Here is a 20985-nt window from a genome sequence, read left to right on the forward strand (position 1 = left end):
CAGTGATTTATATCTGTTTATATTTAAGTGGCATTTGCAACTTCCAAGGTCAAATACATAACACACATTAGCATCATATATCATGAATTAATACAGGCTATTAAAACGTTTCTTCTATTACATGGAGGACTTTTACTTTAGAAATCTTCAAAAAATCCGTGACCCGGACGTGACTCGTTAATGTTGTTTGTATATACAGCCGAGAGGAAGCGGTGAAGTGAGATGGTCGACTCCGCCTAAAATCTGTCTTGGCGAAAAGCGTTAAGCAGAGGGCGGAGTTTTTGTACGGGCGGCAATGAGAGCGCGGCGAATATGGTAAGTACTATTTTGATATGAGAAGCTTATCATTTAATCAAATATAAGTTGCATAATGATTAGGTTGCTACGAGTGTACTGATGTAGCCTATGTGTAATGCACGTAACATTCCGGCAACTTTGTGAAAAAAACATTTATATGGGAGTTGTTGTTCACAGGCGTACCTGCCCTCTCATTGGCTAGAATGTTCCCACCTGATCGCGCATCCTCCCGCCTGCTTTTAGCCTTTGCGGACATGTATTTCCATCGTTAGAGCGGTCAGTCAACCATCTTGTCAATATAATTGATCCTCTTTGCCTTACATTCATTGTCTGTAAGACGCTGGGGAAGAAGAGCGCGATACACATTTCATAGCGCAAATGTAAAACATTCGCCAATAGACATTTAGAAGGTTTTCTATAATATATCATGTCCAGCTGATATATCCAGATGCTGGGTAAGCGAGGAAGATTCCGACGGAGTTACTGTCTTCCTGCTGTATTGTAGCCAATCACATTGCAACATAGTAACCAGTAATATTATAATCAGACTCGCAGTAAGGTTATTGTAGCAACATGAAGCCTCAGTCAAAAACTAACACAGGGATCAAAAGGGAGACTTCAATGTCAGCCCAAGCTCGCCCCTCGAAATCCGCTGGAGAGGGTGAGGTATCGCTCTCTTTCCAGGACGAACTGGCGGCGACGATCCACGGTGCGTTCGAAGTGGCTGTGGAAATTGCCGTATTAGAAGTCACTAAACTGGTAGGTCAAGCGCTTGGGGATGTCCGCGATCAGATGCACGAAACCCTACGGGAAAACAAGTCTCTTAAACAACGCTTGCAAACAACCGAGCAAGAGTTGAATGCTGCGCGTCAGTGTGGGGAAACGAGAGGTGTAAGTCCGCAGGGACAGTTCTCGACAAGTCCTCTCCACAACAACAACTTAGCAAAGACTCAAAAGCAGTCAAAGCACAACGAATTAAATATAAAGTCCTCATATTCATTGGACGAATATGGATATGAAATTGTGGAGGCAGAGATCAGTAGTGAACGACAGAAAGACCATGGGTCTTTCAGTGAAATCAGCGAGGATGGTCGGGTGTGTTCCCAAGACCTACACCCAGCTACAAGAGGACAGTCTATCCCTCATCATGACCTGCTTAAAGGTAGGCCTATTTATCAAGCCAAATGATATGTCATACATACAATATTAGAGAAATTCAGTTTGTGCTTGACTAGCTAGATAAGAACAAGAAATACCTTCTAAGCCTGACAATTGTTCTGAATGTCTTTTTCTTTTCAGAAGTCGGGGAAGAGGCCTCCAGTTTGTGTATGGACCACAAGGCAAGTGCAGAAAGCATCAGTCATAGTGGTCGAGAAACAACATTTGGAGATAATGACCCATCACCACTTCACGTAGTGGTCCAGAGCCTGGAGACGGATCAAGTTAGAGTGAAGGAGGAGAACGGTTCTGGTTCCGGCTCTGGTTCTAGTTTTGACTCTGTGGTAAAAGAAGACTTTGGTCCTGATAGTCTGTCTCTGGTTCAGTCCAAGATGTTAGAGGAGTGGAAACCGGACCCTTTGGACTTACAGATCTCTGACGCTCTGCTTCCTGGAACCAGCCGTAGTCTGTGTAAGTACCAGATAATAGCAGAGAGCTTCCAAATAGCCACTGACTATACCACCAACCTTCATAAGATTGACCACTTTAATTTTTTTAATTTTACCTTTATTTAACCAGGCAAGTCAGTTAAGAACATATTCTTATTTTCAATGACGGCCTGGGAACAGTGGGTTAACTGCCTGTTCAGGGGCAGAACGACAGATTTGTACCTTGTCAGCTCGGGGGTTTGAACTCGCAACCTTCCAACTAGTCCAACACTCTAACCACTAGGCTATGCTGCCGCCACTTACTGAGTAACACTAACCATTATGTGTCAGTATCTCTCAAAATGATTTTTATTAGAATGAGTAATACTGCATGTAGGATGTATGCATATGGAACCTGTGTAATAAAACATTAAATATATATGTTTTAATGTATTCTCTCTCTCTACAGCTCACCCTCATATGGTCAACACAGATGTTCCACAACTGACTGCCCCAACAGCCAGTGCCCTTCCAGCCTTCTCCTCCCAGTTCCCCAACAACCTCTTCCAACCAAGAGAGGCAGCAGCTCCCATCATCCCTGCTACCCCACCTCAGATCTATGGAGTCCAGATCAGAACCAACCCTAATCCCACCATCCCCCACCCCAACCCTAATCCCACCATCCCCCACCCCAGCCACATCTGCAAACTCTGTGGCCAGGGCTTCCACCAGCCCAGCGAGCTCCGTAGACACCACACCCAGGCCCACCCCAAGCGTCAGGTCTTCCCCCCTGGCCAGAGCCCTTACCACTGCAGCGAGTGTGACCGGGATTTCAACCGTCTGGAGAACCTGAAGACTCACCTGAGAATCCACACTGGAGAGAGGCCCTATACCTGCTCGGTGTGCTCCATGCGCTTTCGCCACTCGGGGGCGCTCACCAGGCATTTCCGCATACACACTGGGGAGAAGCCGTACGTCTGCGGTCAGTGCGGAAAGACATTCCGGAACTGTGGGGGACTCCGGTTCCACCAGCGCTCCCATAGTAGACAGGGACAGTGATTTAGGGGGGGGGGGGACAGCTTTGTGGATACAGCAGGGCAAGCTCAGTCACTACCTCCTTTGCCATAATGGTCCAGAACCCTTGGCACAGGCTGAAAGTCTTTACCAAACCCTCCCAGATTTCAAGATTAAAACATATTAAACTTGTCCAGGCCATAAAGGGGAAATCTGCAGTCACTACAAATGTTTATTGATTTGTCAGTTAATAAGGATATGTACCCATTGATTCTTGAAGAATATAACTTTTTGAACATAGTTACCATTTTCGTACACCTCAAAATATGATCTTGTTTTACTCCGATGTTTGTAAACAAAGTTAATGTAAACAAACAAACAGTGACTACCATTGAAACATGGTTAAACCTTTAGTTTTGATATCATGGACCACCTGCATCCATAGCTCTATGAATTTGAGAGTGGTTTCATTTCTCCAGCCCCGTCCTTCAGCTCTTAATGAAACAGTGGCGGGGAGTTCACTTTGTTATTGTCTTAACTGCTGATTGCTGCTTTAACACCAACCAGGTCTGTCATTTCTCCCCCCTTTAACACCAACCGGGTCTGTCATTTCTTCCCCCCCCTTTAACACCAACCAGGTCTGTCATTCCCCCCTTTAACACCAACCAGGTCTGTCATTTCTCCCCCCTTTAACACCAACCAGGTCTGTCATTTCTCCCCCCTTTAACACCAACCAGGTCTGTCATTTCTCCCCCTTTAACACCAACCAGGTCTGTCATTTCTCCCCCCTTTAACATCAACCAGGTCTGTCATCCCCCCTTTAACACCAACCAGGTCTGTCATTCCCCCCCTTTAACACCAACCAGGTCTGTCATTTCTCCCCCCTTTAACACCAACCAGGTCTGTCATTTCTCCCCCCTTTAACACCAACCGGGTCTGTCATTTCTCCCCCCTTTAACACCAACCGGTCTGTCATTTCTTCCCCCTTTAACACCAACCAGGTCTGTCATTCCCCCCTTTAACACCAACCAGGTCTGTCATTTCTCCCCCCTTTAACACCAACCAGGTCTGTCATTTCTCCCCCCTTTAACACCAACCAGGTCTGTCATTTCTCCCCCCTTTAACATCAACCAGGTCTGTCATCCCCCCTTTAACACCAACCAGGTCTGTCATTCCCCCCTTTAACACCAACCAGGTCTGTCATTTCTCCCCCCTTTAACACCAACCAGGTCTGTCATTTCTCCCCCCCTTTAACACCAACCAGGTCTGACATTTCTCCCCCCTTTAACACCAACCAGGTCTGTCATTTCTCCCCCCTTTAACACCAACCAGGTCTGTCATCCCCCCTTTAACACCAACCAGGTCTGTCATTTCTCCCCCTCCCCTCTCTTGTTGTTTTCTACAAATGTCTTACACAATGTGTGACTCATTTTGTGACTAAATTGCTCTCTGTCATGGCTCCCTAAACCCACTTCATGGAAGAACCTCATCGCAGTAAGGCAGCCACAGTGGTCCGGTAATGGGTGTCTGGCTCTATAGGCTCTCCCTGCTGTGCTGGGGAACACACACACACACACACACACACATAGATGTTAACTTACTTACGATACACTACCTGATATAATCCCAGTGTTTCTGTTATATGAATGGGGTTGAAGAAACCCCCTGCACAGATATGCACTTACAGCCCCTCATTGGGTGGTCACTTCACCACATGCTGAAATAGAAACACCTGATTCGCTGCTGCTGGTGTAAATATTTCCGATTGAATTGCCATGATCTTGATGATATACTAGTGTATTGCCTTAGTTAAATGCTATCAACTTAAGAACAAAAAGAGTAGTTCCTTATCTCTATCACAACTACCCTTCTCAGTTGTAATGGCTCCTGTTGTGGCATCGTCTCTCTAGATAACCTTCCTGTATGTCTTTTTGCAGTGTCTTTTCCATGTTGCCTAATTGGGAGTTCTCGTTTCCTATTTGGTAGTGTCCCCAATACCCGCCCCTCCATCACTGCCGATCGACACATATCCGTCACCACCTGTCCCCTCCCTCCTCGTCCCATTGGTCCTTTTTAAAACTCTTCTCCTCCCTCCTCGTCCCATTGGTCTTATTAAAACTCTTCTCCTCCCTCCTCGTCCCATTGGTCTTATTAAAACTCTTCTCCTCCCTCCTCGTCCCATTGGTCTTATTAAAACTCTTCTCCTCCCTCCTCGTCCCATTGGTCTTATTAAAACTCCTCTCCTCCCTCTGCTGGATCACTTTCTTCCACCTGATCCCTCGTTCCAAAGACCTAAGGATGGACTGGAGCGCTTACGGTATTTCCCTCCCATTTTGTCATTCACCATAATCCTGTGTTTTATTATTTTCACTACTTTATTTACAACTTTATACTGTATGGTGCCGTCTTTAGTAGTAGTCTTTAGTAGTCGGTTAATTTGTGTGTGCTCAAACTCTGCTATTGAGCTCTCAGCTCTTGTCTGTTTTTCCTCCCTGATTCGTTATTGTCTCTGGGATGACTCGGTGACCTGGCTCCCCGTGTCTCCGGTGTAGAGGTAGACCCACTGGATGTCCCTCCTCTCACCCCCACCAGTAAGGAGGTCCTGAGTCAGGCGATAAGGGCCACCTTCGCTGGCTTCGCCCAGGAGAGCAGCCGTATGCACATCTCACAAGGTACCATGTGGGGTATACATACAATGACATCTGGTATTATATAACTTGTAGTTTTGTTGTATAGCCTACCTGTAATTGGTCTCTCTGTTTCAGCCTAACCTGCACAGTGTGTCAGCAAATCAAGATGGAAAGAGCGATACAAATTGTGTTTTTGACTAATATTGTATTTCCTCTTTTGTGTCCAGACCCTAAACTGTGGTCAGAGTGGGAGGTGAACCACTGGTTAGACTGGTGCCAGGCTGAGTTCGGGCTCCAAAGCCTGGGCTCGGATTGGAGAGGGCTGCCTGGGAGTGAGCTCTGTACCCTGGACAGAGAGGCCTTCCTGGACCTGAGCTCTGACTACACAGCAGGAGAGATCCTCTGGGAACATCTGGAAACTATGCGTAGAGGGGAGTGATGCTGTATCATACCAGTGTATTTATTCATTCATTGAACCGTGATAGTAGTAGAGATTTATATTGCATGTGTGTATCTATGTGTGTTTCAGATTGTGAATATGATCGTGGTTCCTCTCTAGTCCTTTGCACGTTGAATTCTCTCTGCCAGTCGCAAATGAACCAAGGTATTAAAAACGCATCCTTTCAGAGGTATATAGTCTGCATGTCTCTTATGTCAGTATACATATAATCTATATCAGCTATGCTCTGTCTTCCTCAGACAGTTACGTGGACCATGTGCAGCTCATGGACAAGCAGAATCACCATGGTCAGTTCTCCCATCTCCCAATAGAACCCCCACAGCTTCTGACCCTTGACCCTGTGACTGTGAGATATCAGGACTACCACCGGGTCAAACAGGAAGGACCTTACAGAAACCACCTGTCCTCTGTCCCTCTGCTCCGAGACCTTGACAGGACAGGTAGGAAACCAATGAGACCTTGGTAGGAAACCATAGAGACCTTGGTAGAACGGGTAGGAAGCCATAGAGACCTTGGTAGGAAGCCATAGAGACCTTGGTAGGAAGCCATAGAGACCTTGGTAGGACGCCATAGAGACCTTGGTAGGAAGCCATAGAGACCTTGGTAGGAAACCATAGAGACCTTGGTAGAACGGGTAGGAAACCAATGTGACCTTGGTAGGAAACCAATGAGACCTTGGTAGAACAGGTAGGAAACCAATGTGACCATGGTAGAACAGGTAGGAAGCCATATAGACCTTGGTGGGACAGGTAGGAAGCCATAGAGACCTTGGTGGGACAGGTAGGAAGCCATAGAGACCTTGGTAGGACAGGTAGGAAGCCATAGAGACCTTGGTAGGAAGCCATAGAGACCTTGGTAGGACAGGTAGGATGCCATAGAGACCTTGGTAGAACAGGTAGGAAGCCATAGAGACCTTGGTGGGACAGGTAGGAAGCCATAGAGACCTTGGTAGGACAGGTAGGAAGCCATAGAGACCTTGGTAGGAAGCCATAGAGACCTTGGTAGGAAGCCATAGAGACCTTGGTAGGACAGGTAGGAAACCAAAGAGACCTTGGTAGGAAGCCATAGAGACCTTGGTAGGACAGGTGGGAAACCAAAGAGACCTTGGTAGAAAGCCAAAGAGACCTTGGTAGGAAGCCATAGAGAACTTGGTAGGAAGCCATAGAGACATTGGTAGGAAGCCATAGAGACATTGGTAGGAAGCCATAGAGACCTTGTTAGGAAGCCATAGAGACCTTGTTAGGAAGCCATAGAGACCTTGGTAGGAAGCCATAGAGACCTTGGTAGGACGCCATAGAGACCTTGGTAGGAAGCCATAGAGACCTTGGTAGGAAGCCATAGAGACCTTGGTAGGAAGCCATAGAGACCTTGGTAGGAAGCCATAGAGACCTTGGTAGGAAGCCATAGAGACCTTGGTAGGAAGCCATAGAGACCTTGGTAGGAAGCCATAGAGACCTTGGTAGGAAGCCATAGAGACCTTGGTAGGAAGCCATAGAGACCTTGGCAGGAAGCCATAGAGACCTTGGTAGGACGCCATAGAGACCAAGGTAGGACAGGTAGGAAACCATAGAGACCTTGGTAGGAAGCCATAGAGACCTTGGTAGGACAGGAAGGAAACCATAGAGACCTTGGTAGGACAGGTAGGCAACCATAGAGACCTTGGTAGGACAGGTAGGATACCATAGAGACCTTGGTAGGACAGGTAGGAAACCATAGAGACCTTGGTAGGAAACCATAGAGACCTTGGTAGGACAGGTAGGAAACCATAGAGACCTTGGTAGAACAGGTAGGAAACCATAGAGACCTTGGTAGGACAGGTAGTAAACCATAGAGACCTTGGTAGGAAACCATAGAGACCTTGGTAGGACAGGGAGGAAACCATAGAGACCTTGGTAGGACAGGGAGGAAACCATAGAGACCTTGGTAGGACAGGTAGGAAACCAATGAGACCTTGGTAGGATACCATAGAGACCTTGGTAGGAAACCATAGAGACATTGGTAGGAAACCATAGAGACATTGGTAGGAAACCATACAGACCTTGGTAGGACAGGTAGGATACCATAGAGACCTTGGTAGGACAGGTAGGAAACCATAGATACCTTGGTAGGATACCATAGAGACCTTGGTAGGACAGGTAGGAAACCATAGAGACCTTGGTAGGACAGGTAGGAAACCAATGAGACCTTGGTTGGAAACCATAGAGACCTTGGTAGGACAGGTAGGAAACCATAGAGACCTTGGTAGGACAGGTAGGAAACCATATAGACCTTGGTAGAACAGGTAGGAAACCATAGAGACCTTGGTAGGACAGGTAGTAAACCATAGAGACCTTGGTAGGAAACCATAGAGACCTTGGTAGGACAGGGAGGAAACCATAGAGACCTTGGTAGGACAGGGAGGAAACCATAGAGACCTTGGTAGGACAGGTAGGAAACCAATGAGACCTTGGTAGGATACCATAGAGACCTTGGTAGGAAACCATAGAGACATTGGTAGGAAACCATAGAGACATTGGTAGGAAACCATACAGACCTTGGTAGGACAGGTAGGATACCATAGAGACCTTGGTAGGACAGGTAGGAAACCATAGATACCTTGGTAGGATACCATAGAGACCTTGGTAGGACAGGTAGGATACCATAGAGACCTTGGTAGGACAGGTAGGAAACCATAGAGACCTTGGTAGGACAGGTAGGAAACCAATGAGACCTTGGTTGGAAACCATAGAGACCTTGGTAGGACAGGTAGGAAACCATAGAGACCTTGGTAGGACAGGTAGGAAACCATAGAGACCTTGGTAGAACAGGTAGGAAACCATAGAGACCTTGGTAGGACAGGTAGTAAACCATAGAGACCTTGGTAGGAAACCATAGAGACCTTGGTAGGACAGGGAGGAAACCATAGAGACCTTGGTAGGACAGGTAGGAAACCAATGAGACCTTGGTAGGATACCAGAGAGACCTTGGTAGGAAACCAATGAGACCTTGGTAGGATACCATAGAGACCTTGGTAGGAAACCATAGAGACATTGGTAGGAAACCATAGAGACATTGGTAGGAAACCATAGAGACATTGGTAGGAAACCATACAGACCTTGGTAGGAAACCATAGAGACCTTGGCAGGAAACCATAGAGACCTTGGCAGGAAACCATATAGATATGCTTTGTGTTCTTCATACCACTATGTGTGTTCTATTTAATTATGTGAAGAACTTTTCTCCTTTTGTGTTGGATTAATATTTGATTGAAGGGAAAGGGTTTAACATTCAGAATGTATTTCTAATTGATAAGCCTTTGGAAATGTATCATTGCTTTAGACCAGGGGCTTTGGAGGTGTCTCTCCTTCTGTTAAGAGAGATTCATGGAATAGTTTCCTATCATCAACCAATTTTCTCAATCTCTTTACTTCAGAGTGTGATTCTGAGTTTGGGACCCTGCATTATGAGGACACGGACATCACCGCTTCTCTGTCCTTGACTAGACCAACGCAGGGTGTGGAAGAGTCCATCTCTGAGGACCCCTTCAATTTGCCACCCCCACACAGGAGCTTCAAAGAGTTTATCGGGGACAAGACTGATCTGGGTAGAGCTGTGATTCCGGCAGGCATTCTGTCTGCTTATACTGGTGAGTGATGTTCTTTGTGTAGAAAATGACCACTCTCTTTGATTACCCGTTGATCTACAATCTAGGTTCTGCTTTAGCCAACTCCTTTGCCTGGATCTTGATCTCCTTAGTCTTGGGGCTCCTGAGTGTTGCAGCGGTCTAAGGCACTGCATCTCAGTGCTAGAGGTGTCACTACAGACCCTGGTTCGATTGCAGGCTGTATCACAACCAGCCGTGATTGGGAGTCCCATAGGGCGATGCACACAATTGGCCCAGCGTCGTTAGGGTTTGTTTGGGGTTGGCTGTCATTGTAAATAAGAATGTGTTCTTATTAACTGACTTGCTTAACAGTTTAATCCCTCCCTATGTGTCTCAACAGGCAGTGGTCCCATTCAGCTGTGGCAGTTTCTATTGGAGCTCCTCATTGACCGCAGCTGTCAATCATTCATAATTTGGACAGGGGATGGATGGGAGTTTAAACTGACAGATCCTGACGAGGCAAGAGTTGTAGCCTATTATATGCTGTTGTTACAGTGTTCTTATTTTGAAGTAAGGTCAATTAGCCAACTTTAGATAGGCCTATATACTGTATAATATGTTGATGATAATACTAGTTTAATGGTTTGTTATCCCAGGTGGCTAGATAGGCCTATATACTGTATAATATGTTGATGATAATACTAGTTTAATGGTTTGTTATCCCAGGTGGCTAGATAGGCCTATATACTGTATAATATGTTGATGATAACACTAGTTTAATGGTTTGTTATCCCAGGTGGCTAGATAGGCCTATATACTGTATAATATGTTGATGATAATACTAGTTTAATGGTTTGTTATCCCAGGTGGCTAGATAGGCCTATATACTGTATAATATGTTGATGATAATACTAGTTTAATGGTTTGTTATCCCAGGTGGCTAGATAGACCTATATACTGTATAATATGTTGATGATAACACTAGTTTAATGGTTTGTTATCCCAGGTGGCTAGATAGGCCTATATACTGTATAATATGTTGATGATAATACTAGTTTAATGGTTTGTTATCCCAGGTGGCTAGATAGGCCTATATACTGTATAATATGTTGATGATAATACTAGTTTAATGGTTTGTTATCCCAGGTGGCTAGATAGGCCTATATACTGTATAATATGTTGATGATAATACTAGTTTAATGGTTTGTTATCCCAGGTGGCTAGATAGGCCTATATACTGTATAATATGTTGATGATAATACTAGTTTAATGGTTTGTTATCCCAGGTGGCTAGATAGGCCTATATACTGTATAATATGTTGATGATAATACTAGTTTAATGGTTTGTTATCCCAGGTGGCTAGATAGACCTATATACTGTATAATATGTTGATGATAATACTAGTTTAATGGTTTGTTATCCCAGGTGGCTAGATAGACCTATATACTGTATAATATGTTGATGATAATACTAGTTTAATGGTTTGTTATCCCAGGTGGCTAGATAGGCCTATATACTGTATAATATGTTGATGATAATACTAGTTTAATGGTTTGTTATCCCAGGTGGCTAGATAGACCTATATACTGTATAATATGTTGATGATAATACTAGTTTAATGGTTTGTTATCCCAGGTGGCTAGATAGACCTATATACTGTATAATATGTTGATGATAACACTAGTTTAATGGTCTGTTATCCCAGGTGGCTAGATAGGCCTATATACTGTATAATATGTTGATGATAATACTAGTTTAATGGTTTGTTATCCCAGGTGGCTAGATAGACCTATATACTGTATAATATGTTGATGATAACACTAGTTTAATGGTTTGTTATCCCAGGTGGCTAGATAGGCCTATATACTGTATAATATGTTGATGATAATACTAGTTTAATGGTTTGTTATCCCAGGTGGCTAGATAGACCTATATACTGTATAATATGTTGATGATAACACTAGTTTAATGGTCTGTTATCCCAGGTGGCTAGATAGGCCTATATACTGTATAATATGTTGATGATAATACTAGTTTAATGGTTTGTTATCCCAGGTGGCCCAGCTATGGGGCCGGAGGAAGAACAAGCCTAAGATGAACTACGAGAAGTTGAGTCGAGGCCTGCGCTACTACTACGACAAGAACATCATCCACAAAAACGCTGGCAAGCGCTACGTCTACCGTTTCGTCTGTGACCTGCAAGGCCTGCTGGGATACGAACCCTGGGAACTGCACGCCATGTTGGATATCACGTCCAAAGACGGCCATGAGTGAAAGCGGGGAAATGGGCGTTTCCTTTATTCCTCGACCGCTTCTTAACACGCATTGGAGGAGAAGGTCCGAGGGGAGGAGCCGTAGAGCGGAAGGGGAGGAACCTCAGATCTTCTCCTCCAATGAGTTTTGAGAAGGAGGTTGAAGAACCAAGGAAAGATTTTTGAGATTCACCCAGACGTTGGTGCAGACGGGTCAAGAGACAAGAGAGTGTGTTAACAAAAACTCAACCTCCTTATCATTTGGCAATCATTTCTTTGATCATGGTCAACTGTAAGCTGTGGGGCTTGTATGTTTTTATATGTGATATGTATATATTCAATATAATTATTGAAGATATGACCAGAGAAACAGTTTTGTTTAAATTGTTGTTTATACAGGGCCTTCAGAAAGTATTCACCCTCTTGACTTTTCCCACGTTTTGTTGGGTTAAAAGGTCGATTAAAAACATTTTGGTCAATGATCGACACTAAGTACTCTGTGATGTCAAAGTAGAAGAAATGTTCTAACATGTGTACAACAAAAAAATGAAAAATAAAACTCATATCTTGATGACTTAAGTATTCAACCCTTTAAGTCAATACATGTTAGAAATCACCTTTGGCAGCGATTACAGCTGTGAGTCTTTCTGGGTAAGTCTCTAAGAAATTTACACACCTGGATTGTACAATATTTGCACATTATTCTTTACAAAATTCTTCAAGTTCTGTCAAGTTGGTTGTTGATCATCGCTATACAGCCGATTTCAAGTATTGCCATACAGTTTTGACTTAAATTGTATTGAAAATCTAACTAGGCCACTCAACAACATTCAATGTCTTCTTGGTAAGAAACTCCAGTGTAAATTTTGCCTTGTGTTTTAGGTTATTGTCCTGCTGAAAGTTGAATTGGTCTCCCAGCGTCTGTTGGAAAGCAGACTGAACCAGGTTTCCCTCCAGGATTTTGCCTGTGCTTAACTCTATTCCATTTATTTTTATCCTAAAAAAAGCTCCCTTGCCAATGACAAGCATACCCATACCATGATGCAGCCACCATCATGCTTGAAAATATGAAGAGTGGTACTCCGATATGTGGTGGATTTGCTCCAACATAACGCTTTGTATTCAGGACATAAAGTTCACTAATTTACCAAATATTTTGCAATTTTACTTAAGTGCCTTGTTGCAAACAGGATGCATGTTTTGGAATATGTTTATTCTGTACAGGCTTCCTTTGTTTCACTCTGTCATTTAGCTTAGTATTGTGGAGTAACTACAATGTTGTTAATCCATCCTCAGTTTTCGCCTATCACAGCCATTAAACTATATAACTGTTTTAAAGTCACCATTGGCCTCATGTTGAAATCCCTGAGTGGTTTCCTTCCTCTCCAGCAACTGAGTTAGAAGGACGCCTGTATCTTTGTAGTGACTGGGTGGGTATTGATGTAATTAATAGCTTCACTATGCTCAAAGGGATATTCAATGACTGCTTCTTTACTTGTACCCATCTACCAATAGCGGGCCCTTTGCGAGTCTTTGGGGTTGAATCTGTGTTTGAAATTCACAGCTCGACTGCTTACAGATACTTGTATGTGTGGGGTACAGAGATGAGGTAGGCATTCAAAAAGCATGTTAAACACTATTGCACACAGTAAGTTCATTCAATTTATTATGTGACTTAAGTAGATTTTTACTCCCGAACTAATTAAGGCTTTGTCATAACAAAGGGGTTGACATTTCAGCTTTTCATTTTTTACATTTTTTTTTATTAATTTGTGAAGAATTACAACAACAAAAACATTTCCACTTTTGACATTACGTGTTATTGTGTGTAGACCAGTTACAAGAAAATAATCATAATTGAATCTATTTTAAGTTCAGGCTTTAACATAAAACGTGAAGAAAGTCAAGGGGAGCGAAACCTTGCTGAAGACATACAGGTGCTGTATATCTTTTATCGACCATCTTCAGCAACACGGATCTTATTGGTCAACAGTTTGTCAGGTTTACAGGTTTTAGCAAATAAAAAGTGGTTAAAAATCACGTCTGTTTATAAAATAGTCTATGCTGTGTTTTGAGACATGATTGAGGGGGGGTTGGTTGACACAGACACAAGTTGCACTAATGGAACCTAAGTGAGATGTGTCTTCTTGCTCACCAAATCAAGTCAAGGGTAGCAGGTGCGTGCGTGTGTGTGCGTGTGCGTGTGTGTGTGTGTGTGTGCATGCGTGTGTGTGCGTGTGTGTGAGCGTGTGTGTGTGCGTGCGTGCGTGTGTGTGTGTGTGAGCGTGTGTGAGCGTGTGTGTGCGTGCGTGTGTGTGAGCGTGCGTGTGTGTGTGCGTGCGTGTGTGTGTGAGCGTGTGTGTGCGTGTGTGTGTGCGTGTGTGTGTGCGTGCGTGTGCGTGTAGAAGCTGGACCCTGTGGAGATATGACTCCAGCAGTGTTAATAACACTGACCCTTCTCTCTGTTCTGTTTTCATCTCTAATGCTTCACCTCCTTATTGATTGGCTGCCTGACTTCCAGCTGGAGTTCTTATTTCCAGTTCATTAATCCAAATTGTATCTGCTTATTTTAGCCTACTTCGTTTTCTGACTGAATCGCCGATATTATACCTGGGTGACAGTGTGAGTGGACTCTTCTCCTATTGGTGTAAATCAAACACAGTGAAAAGCAAAGATGAAGTGTATCTCTACTTATTGTAATGATGCGCCCCGAAAGCCTGACTTACTCAAAACAAACAAAGCCCAGGGCAGATAACCACTTGTGTTACATACCGTATAACCAATTGGTAAACAAGGCTTTTCAAGTCATCTTGTCCACGATGAGTATCATCAAGATTAACGGTTAAGTGTGATCTGTTAAATTACCTGATAAAATATTGTAATCAGATTCCAGATACTTTTGAAAAGCTAGATTATTACTTCGATGATTACTTTTAAATTCAGAAAGGATGTTTGGGGAAAATATGATCTTTGACCCTTCTCTGTTTTCACAATGACATTCAAATCAGCATTGAAAAAAAGGCTCACGTTTAAATTTGTTCCACCTGAGGGAGTCTGACCACCAATCAGAGACCACTATGATGACACACCAAATGATGACCACCAATCAGAGACCACTATGATGACACACCAAATGATGACCACCAATCAGAGACCACTATGATGACACACCAAATGATGACCACCAATCAGAGACCACTATGTTGACACAACAAATGATGACCACCAATCAGATACCACTATGATGACACACCAAATGATGACCACCAATCAGAGACCACTATGATGACACACCAAATGATGACCACCAATCAGAGACCACTATGATGACACACCAAATGATGACCACCAATCAGAGACCACTATGTTGACACAACAAATGATGACCACCAATCAGATACCACTATGATGACACACCAAATGATGACCACCAATCAGAGACCACTATGATGACACACCAAATGATGACCACCAATCAGATACCACTATGATGACACACCAAATGATGACCACCAATCAGATACCACTATGATGACACACCAAATGATGACCACCAATCAGAGACCACTATGATGACACACCAAATGATGACCACCAATCAGAGACCACTATGATGACACACCAAATGATGACCACCAATCAGAGACCACTATGATGACACACCAAATGATGACCACCAATCAGAGACCACTATGTTGACACAACAAATGATGACCACCAATCAGATACCACTATGATGACACACCAAATGATGACCACCAATCAGAGACCACTATGATGACACACCAAATGATGACCACCAATCAGATACCACTATGATGACACACCAAATGATGACCACCAATCAGATACCACTATGATGACACACCAAATGATGACCACCAATCAGAGACCACTATGATGACACACCAAATGATGACCACCAATCAGAGACCACTATGATGACACACCAAATGATGACCACCAATCAGATACCACTATGATGACACACCAAATGTGTTTGATGGATTGCGGGAAAAGAGCAGGAATAGGCTTTTGTAGGCTACAGTACCAAACTATGTCTTCCAACGGTGAGACTGCTGTCGGCATCTAAAGATTATCCATCTTGAATAAACGCTTGGAGGTAAAGGTGACATCAGTGATGTTGTCTACGATGTGTCACACTGCTGCTCTCTCATTTAGCTTTTGTTGCCTTACAGATACGAATATCACCTATTATTGATATCTACATAGTTTTAATTTGACCTTTATTTAACCAGGCAAGTCAGTTAACAATCATTCTTATTTTCAACCAGTGGAACAGAGGGTTAACTGCCTGTTCAGGGGCAGAACGACAGATATGTAACTTGTCAGCTCGGGGTTTGAACACGCAACCTTCCGGTTACTAGTCCAACGCTCTAACCACTAGGCTACCCTGCATTGATGTGAACACACTGTTGCTCTCTCATTTAGCTGTTTGTTGCCTTACAGATTGTGGTTGTTGTGGACAGCTGTTCACAAATCTAAATGTGTATTTCAACCCAATAATGGTTGAATTCATAGAAGTTTAAGCTGCCTGTCAATCACTGTTTTTGAAACCAATGGACAGCCAGTGAAAAATATGCTCTTGCAACAGTTGCATAGTATATGCAACTAATAATATATAATATATATTATTATTATTATTATATTATTATTATTATATATCAGATCCCAGCCTATGGAACAACAGTTGCATAGTGCAGATCTCAGCCTATGGAACAACAGTTGCATAGTGTAGATCCCAGCCTATGGAACAACAGTTGCATAGTGTAGATCCCAGCCTATGGAACAACAGTTGCATAGTGAAGATCCCAGCCTATGGAACAACAGTTGCATAGTGTAGATCCCAGCCTATGGAACAACAGTTGCATAGTGCAGATCCCAGCCTATGGAACAACAGTTGCATAGTGCAGATCCCAGCCTATGGAACAACAGTTGCATAGTGTAGATCCCAGCCTATGGAACAACAGTTGCATAGTGTAGATCCCAGCCTATGGAACAACAGCTGCATAGTGTAGATCCCAGCCTATGGAACAACAGTTGCATAGTGTAGATCCCAGCCTATGGAACAACAGTTGCATAGTGTAGATCCCAGCCTATGGAACAACAGCTGCATAGTGTAGATCCCAGCCTATGGAACAACAGTTGCATAGTGTAGATCCCAGCCTATGGAACAACAGCTGGATAGTGTAGATCCCAGCCTATGGAACAACAGCTGCATAGTGCAGATCCCAGCCTATGGAACAACAGCTGCATAGTGCAGATCCCAGCCTATGGAACAACAGCTGCATAGTGCAGATCCCAGCCTATGGAACAACAGTTGCATAGTGTAGATCCCAGCCTATGGAACAACAGCTGCATAGTGCAGATCCCAGCCTATGGAACAACAGTTGCATAGTGTAGATCCCAGCCTATGGAACAACAGTTGCATAGTGAAGATCCCAGCCTATGGAACAACAGCTGCATAGTGCAGATCCCAGCCTATGGAACAACAGTTGCATAGTGTAGATCCCAGCCTATGAAACAACAGTTGCATAGTGTAGATCCCAGCCTATGGAACAACAGTTGCATAGTGTAGATCCCAGCCTATGGAATAAAAGTGGGGCTTTTATTTCTCAATCTAATTCATGCTGGTATAAAAAGAAAATCCACAGGCCTAATGGACACATGCTCAAACTTGCACACATTTTATAGACTTAAAGGGTAATTCTGTAGTTGCTACATACATTTTTGGACTTACAAATGCTTTACTGTATATTAATGTAAATATATAATTTTATGTATTATTATATGTAGTAGAAAGCGATGGGTTAGAGGAAGCCTACATAACCAACCCATAAAGTAAAATTGAACATCCCATATAAGGCCAGCTATGAAAACTTCAACATGGATTTATCCTGCAACAGATGTCGTTCAATTGGTCACATATATTTTTGTCTTCTTCTAATGCCTCTTAAAGGGGAAAGTAATCTAAAAGTAATGGAATGTAATCAGATTACGTTACTGAGTTTGAGTAATCCAAATAAGAACTCCAGCTCAAGTTGCCAATCAATAAGGAGGTGAAGCATTAGAGATGAGTAATCCAAAAGTTACATTACTGATTACAATTTTGGACAGGTAACTAGTAACAGATTACATTTGGGAAGTAACCTACCCACAAACCCTGATCATGAACATCATATTCCATTTTGGGCCCATCTAATGTTGGGGCTTAAAACATCTCAGCCCCCTGAGAAGAAGAAGAGTGGTCGTCAGTGAAATGGATACAACGTGAGGAGCACTTCCCTCCTGTCTCCTCCCATCTCTCCTTCTCCCATGCTGTTCCTTCCATTTACCGCATGGGAGCCTGGGCATGAGGAGAAAAGTGGTGGAAGTAATCCTCACATCCTCCGAGACGGGGTCATGTCTTTGTCTCCGACTGGTTTTGCTTTCTCCCACTCTGCACTCAGTCAGTAACTGTGCAGGTGAGTCACAATGCAAAGCAGGACGGCAGAATAAAGCTGTTCATTTAATCACACTTTTTTTTTTTTAAATGCACATTTGGGAAACACAGGGGCTGCATTTACACATGGAGCCCAATTCTGATCTGTTTTCCAATTATTAGCTAAAGATCTGATTTGTCAAAAGAGCAATAATTAGGCAAAATATTATCATTTGTCTGCATATGTAAATGTAGCCACGGGGCATATAATTACTATGATTGAACCAAGATACCCAGGGCGTGACTCATCTCACCGTCAGGGCAAACCTCAACCGAGTCATGCTGCAAACCTCAGCCTGGTAGACATCCTTGCTCCTTTACAGACCCCAGATACAGTATATACTACAGATGTTTACCCATTGGGCATTCCTCACCTTTCCTCAAACAGACATACACTCTTAGGGAACAAAAGGGTTCCGAGGGGGTTCCTCAGGTGTCCCAATAGGTCACAGGCCTGGGCATTTCCAGTCCTCAGGGAGCCTGATTGGTGTTCTAGATAGCGCCTTTGTTTCTAAGAATGTAGCAGAATTCGTGATCGCAGGGTGGACACACAAGATGCATATAAAAGGATACGTGCACCTTTCTGCTGTGTATTTGATGAGACAGTAGCACGTGGAGCAGGCATGAAGACCTGGCAGCCCAGAACAGGGTCGGTCACTGTCCCACAGGTCAGCAGGGTGGCTACCAGCCCACAGGACCTGGTACTGGCCTCTGAGATTAACCAGGGAAAAAGGCAGGAACAGCACAAGTAGTGAGATCTGGTGGAGAAGTGGCTGGGCTGGCCAGCAGACGCCTAACAACGTGGGAGCCGTCTGGGCGCGAGAACAGGGGGGGAGATGTTTACAAATAATATTTATTATATTCTCTTTTGGCGAGTCTGTTAGTTGTTAATTCAGTGTGAAAAATCAATTGCTGCTCACTCACTACACACGAGGAGCCAGTGCACCTACACTCTTTGTTCTAGTGCTTTGTGCAATAGAGGAGTCATATTATTAATATTCAAAGCTGTGCCAGTCCATTTTATTGAGTTACACTTGATCTCACACTTCTTGGAAAGCATTTTCATTTGGGCTTTCCAGTCTGAAAAGCAATTTCCTTGAGTCTAATCATTCATTGTTACAATTTGATTTTTGTACCTGCTCACCTTCTTGTATTTTTCCAGGAAAATCTTGAATTTATTTCACCTTTATTTAACTAGGCAAGTCAGTTAAGAACAAATTATTATATTAGATTTTAATCTGTCGTTCTGCCCCTGAACAGGCAGTTAACCCACTGTTCCTAGGCCGTCTTTGAAAATAAGAATTTGTTCTTAACTGACTTGCCTAGTTAAATAAAGGTATAAATAAATTTTAAAAACTTTGAAGCTGGCAGCACATTGGTTAGAGGATGTGTCTTCAACCTCCTGTCAAAAGAAAGAAAGGTCATTGGTGAGGTCATACATCAGCCCAGGAATGGCCAAAACCACTGGGGGGGTGCATGTTTTTGCTCCAGTCCTGCACTAAACACACGATTCAACTGAATTCTAGTGCTTGTCTTATTTGTTTTCTTCTCTCATATTTCCAGTTTTTCTTCCTCTCTATATTATTACCTGTATTGTGCATTGTTGGGAAAGTGCTCGCAAGTTAAAGCATTTCACTGTACTGTTTTACACCTGCTGTATCCTGTGTATGTGACACTAAAACCCTGAACTAATTTTCTGTTTGTAATTGTATTGACTGGACTCCCTAGTGCCCCGCTGGTGTTACACCACTAGGTGTCGCTAATACACAACACTGATCATGGCCAATTGATTAGTGGATTCAGACTACTGCTAGGCATGGGATAAAAAAAAGTGTGACACCAATCAAGGCCCTCAAGGATTGGTGTTGCCCACCCCTGAGAGTGTGCAAAAGCTTGAACACGCAGTAGCTCTCCAGGAGCAGTGTAAATGTTAAATACACAATGGCCAATAATAGATAACGTAGCCCACTAACGTTATGGGTTGCAGCATACGTGTGCGCATTCATTGGAGAATGGGGAAACATGACACATACCACATGTGTCGCTCCGAACTCCTTGATTAGTTTGTCACGAATTTGATCTGTTGTTACATCCATACTTTTGGAAACAAGGCACCCACTGTTGTCCCTTTTATGATCCAAAACGTTACGGTGGGTTATTTTGTTCCACAGGTAACGAAAGCGGGTCGACTACTGGTGAATGTATTGAGAGGCGGGATTAGATACTCAGGAAATATAAATGTATCCAATCACAACTATTGAATCAGACCATCTAACCAACCAGAAACTTGCTTTATATTATACTCGATTATATTATACTTTGTATTATACTAGATTAATATTTTCACACCAATGACCACTAGAATTTGCCAATCTCGGAGTTAACGTCAACTGTTCTTCTGTTACATGTTTTGCCTAAACAAAATATATTAAAACATGTATGTATCCCGTCACATGACCTGGATACAAAATTGTGCGATTTTTGATATTTTTCGCAAATCCACATTTTGAAAAGTTCAAATGTTACTTGTGCTTTGCAATGTGTATTAGGCACTAGGTTAAACACCTATTAATTTGAAACACACAAAACGTTTAGTTTACAAAAAACAATTCTCATGTAGGGTTTCCACCACTTCCGAGTCTTCAGACGAAGGCCCGCCC

The 20985-nt window shown here is 43.2% G+C and overlaps 2 protein-coding genes and 2 long non-coding RNA genes across 8 annotated transcripts; 3 read left to right on the forward strand and 1 right to left on the reverse strand.

Moving 5' to 3' along the window:
* Nucleotides 1–138: 138 nt before the first annotated feature.
* Nucleotides 139–12397, forward strand: LOC118391848 (protein C-ets-1-like). 2 transcript variants are annotated; one of them, XM_052459275.1, is made up of 9 exons: nt 139–315; nt 5188–5214; nt 5450–5569; nt 5755–5956; nt 6055–6131; nt 6227–6427; nt 9400–9612; nt 9971–10089; nt 11627–12397. In XM_052459275.1, the coding sequence occupies exons 2-9, from the start codon at nt 5196–5198 to the stop codon at nt 11843–11845; spliced, it is 1170 nt and encodes a 389-aa protein (XP_052315235.1). In that variant the 5' UTR covers nt 139–315; nt 5188–5195; the 3' UTR covers nt 11846–12397. The 2 variants fall into 2 exon arrangements, with proteins under 2 accessions (XP_052315235.1, XP_052315234.1); XM_052459274.1 differs by lacking the exon at nt 139–315 and having other exon boundaries at nt 4259–5214.
* LOC118391846 (zinc finger and SCAN domain-containing protein 5B-like) lies at nt 330–3477 on the forward strand. The gene is made up of 3 exons (XM_035783304.2): nt 330–1459; nt 1597–1926; nt 2353–3477. Exons 1-3 carry the CDS (start codon nt 871–873, stop codon nt 2940–2942), a joined length of 1509 nt encoding a protein of 502 aa, XP_035639197.1. The 5' UTR covers nt 330–870; the 3' UTR covers nt 2943–3477.
* On the forward strand, nt 10096–11631 carry LOC127906674 (uncharacterized). Of its 4 annotated transcripts, none has more exons than XR_008062333.1 (4): nt 10096–10296; nt 10367–10506; nt 10577–11206; nt 11557–11631. It is a non-coding gene; the product is annotated as an uncharacterized LOC127906674 (long non-coding RNA). The 4 variants fall into 4 exon arrangements; XR_008062330.1 differs by lacking the exon at nt 11557–11631 and adding an exon at nt 11277–11536; XR_008062331.1 differs by lacking the exon at nt 11557–11631 and adding an exon at nt 11277–11536 and having other exon boundaries at nt 10577–11136.
* Nucleotides 12398–16265: 3868 nt separating the features above from the next.
* Nucleotides 16266–20519, reverse strand: LOC118392617 (uncharacterized). The gene is made up of 3 exons (XR_004827402.2): nt 20359–20519; nt 19470–19727; nt 16266–19036 (listed from the first exon to the last, which is right to left on the reverse strand). It is a non-coding gene; the product is annotated as an uncharacterized LOC118392617 (long non-coding RNA).
* Between the last annotated feature and the right edge of the window lie 466 nt (nt 20520–20985).

Source organism: Oncorhynchus keta, chromosome 13, assembly GCF_023373465.1.
Source record: "Oncorhynchus keta strain PuntledgeMale-10-30-2019 chromosome 13, Oket_V2, whole genome shotgun sequence".
In the NCBI taxonomy this organism is placed as follows: domain Eukaryota; kingdom Metazoa; phylum Chordata; class Actinopteri; order Salmoniformes; family Salmonidae; genus Oncorhynchus; species Oncorhynchus keta.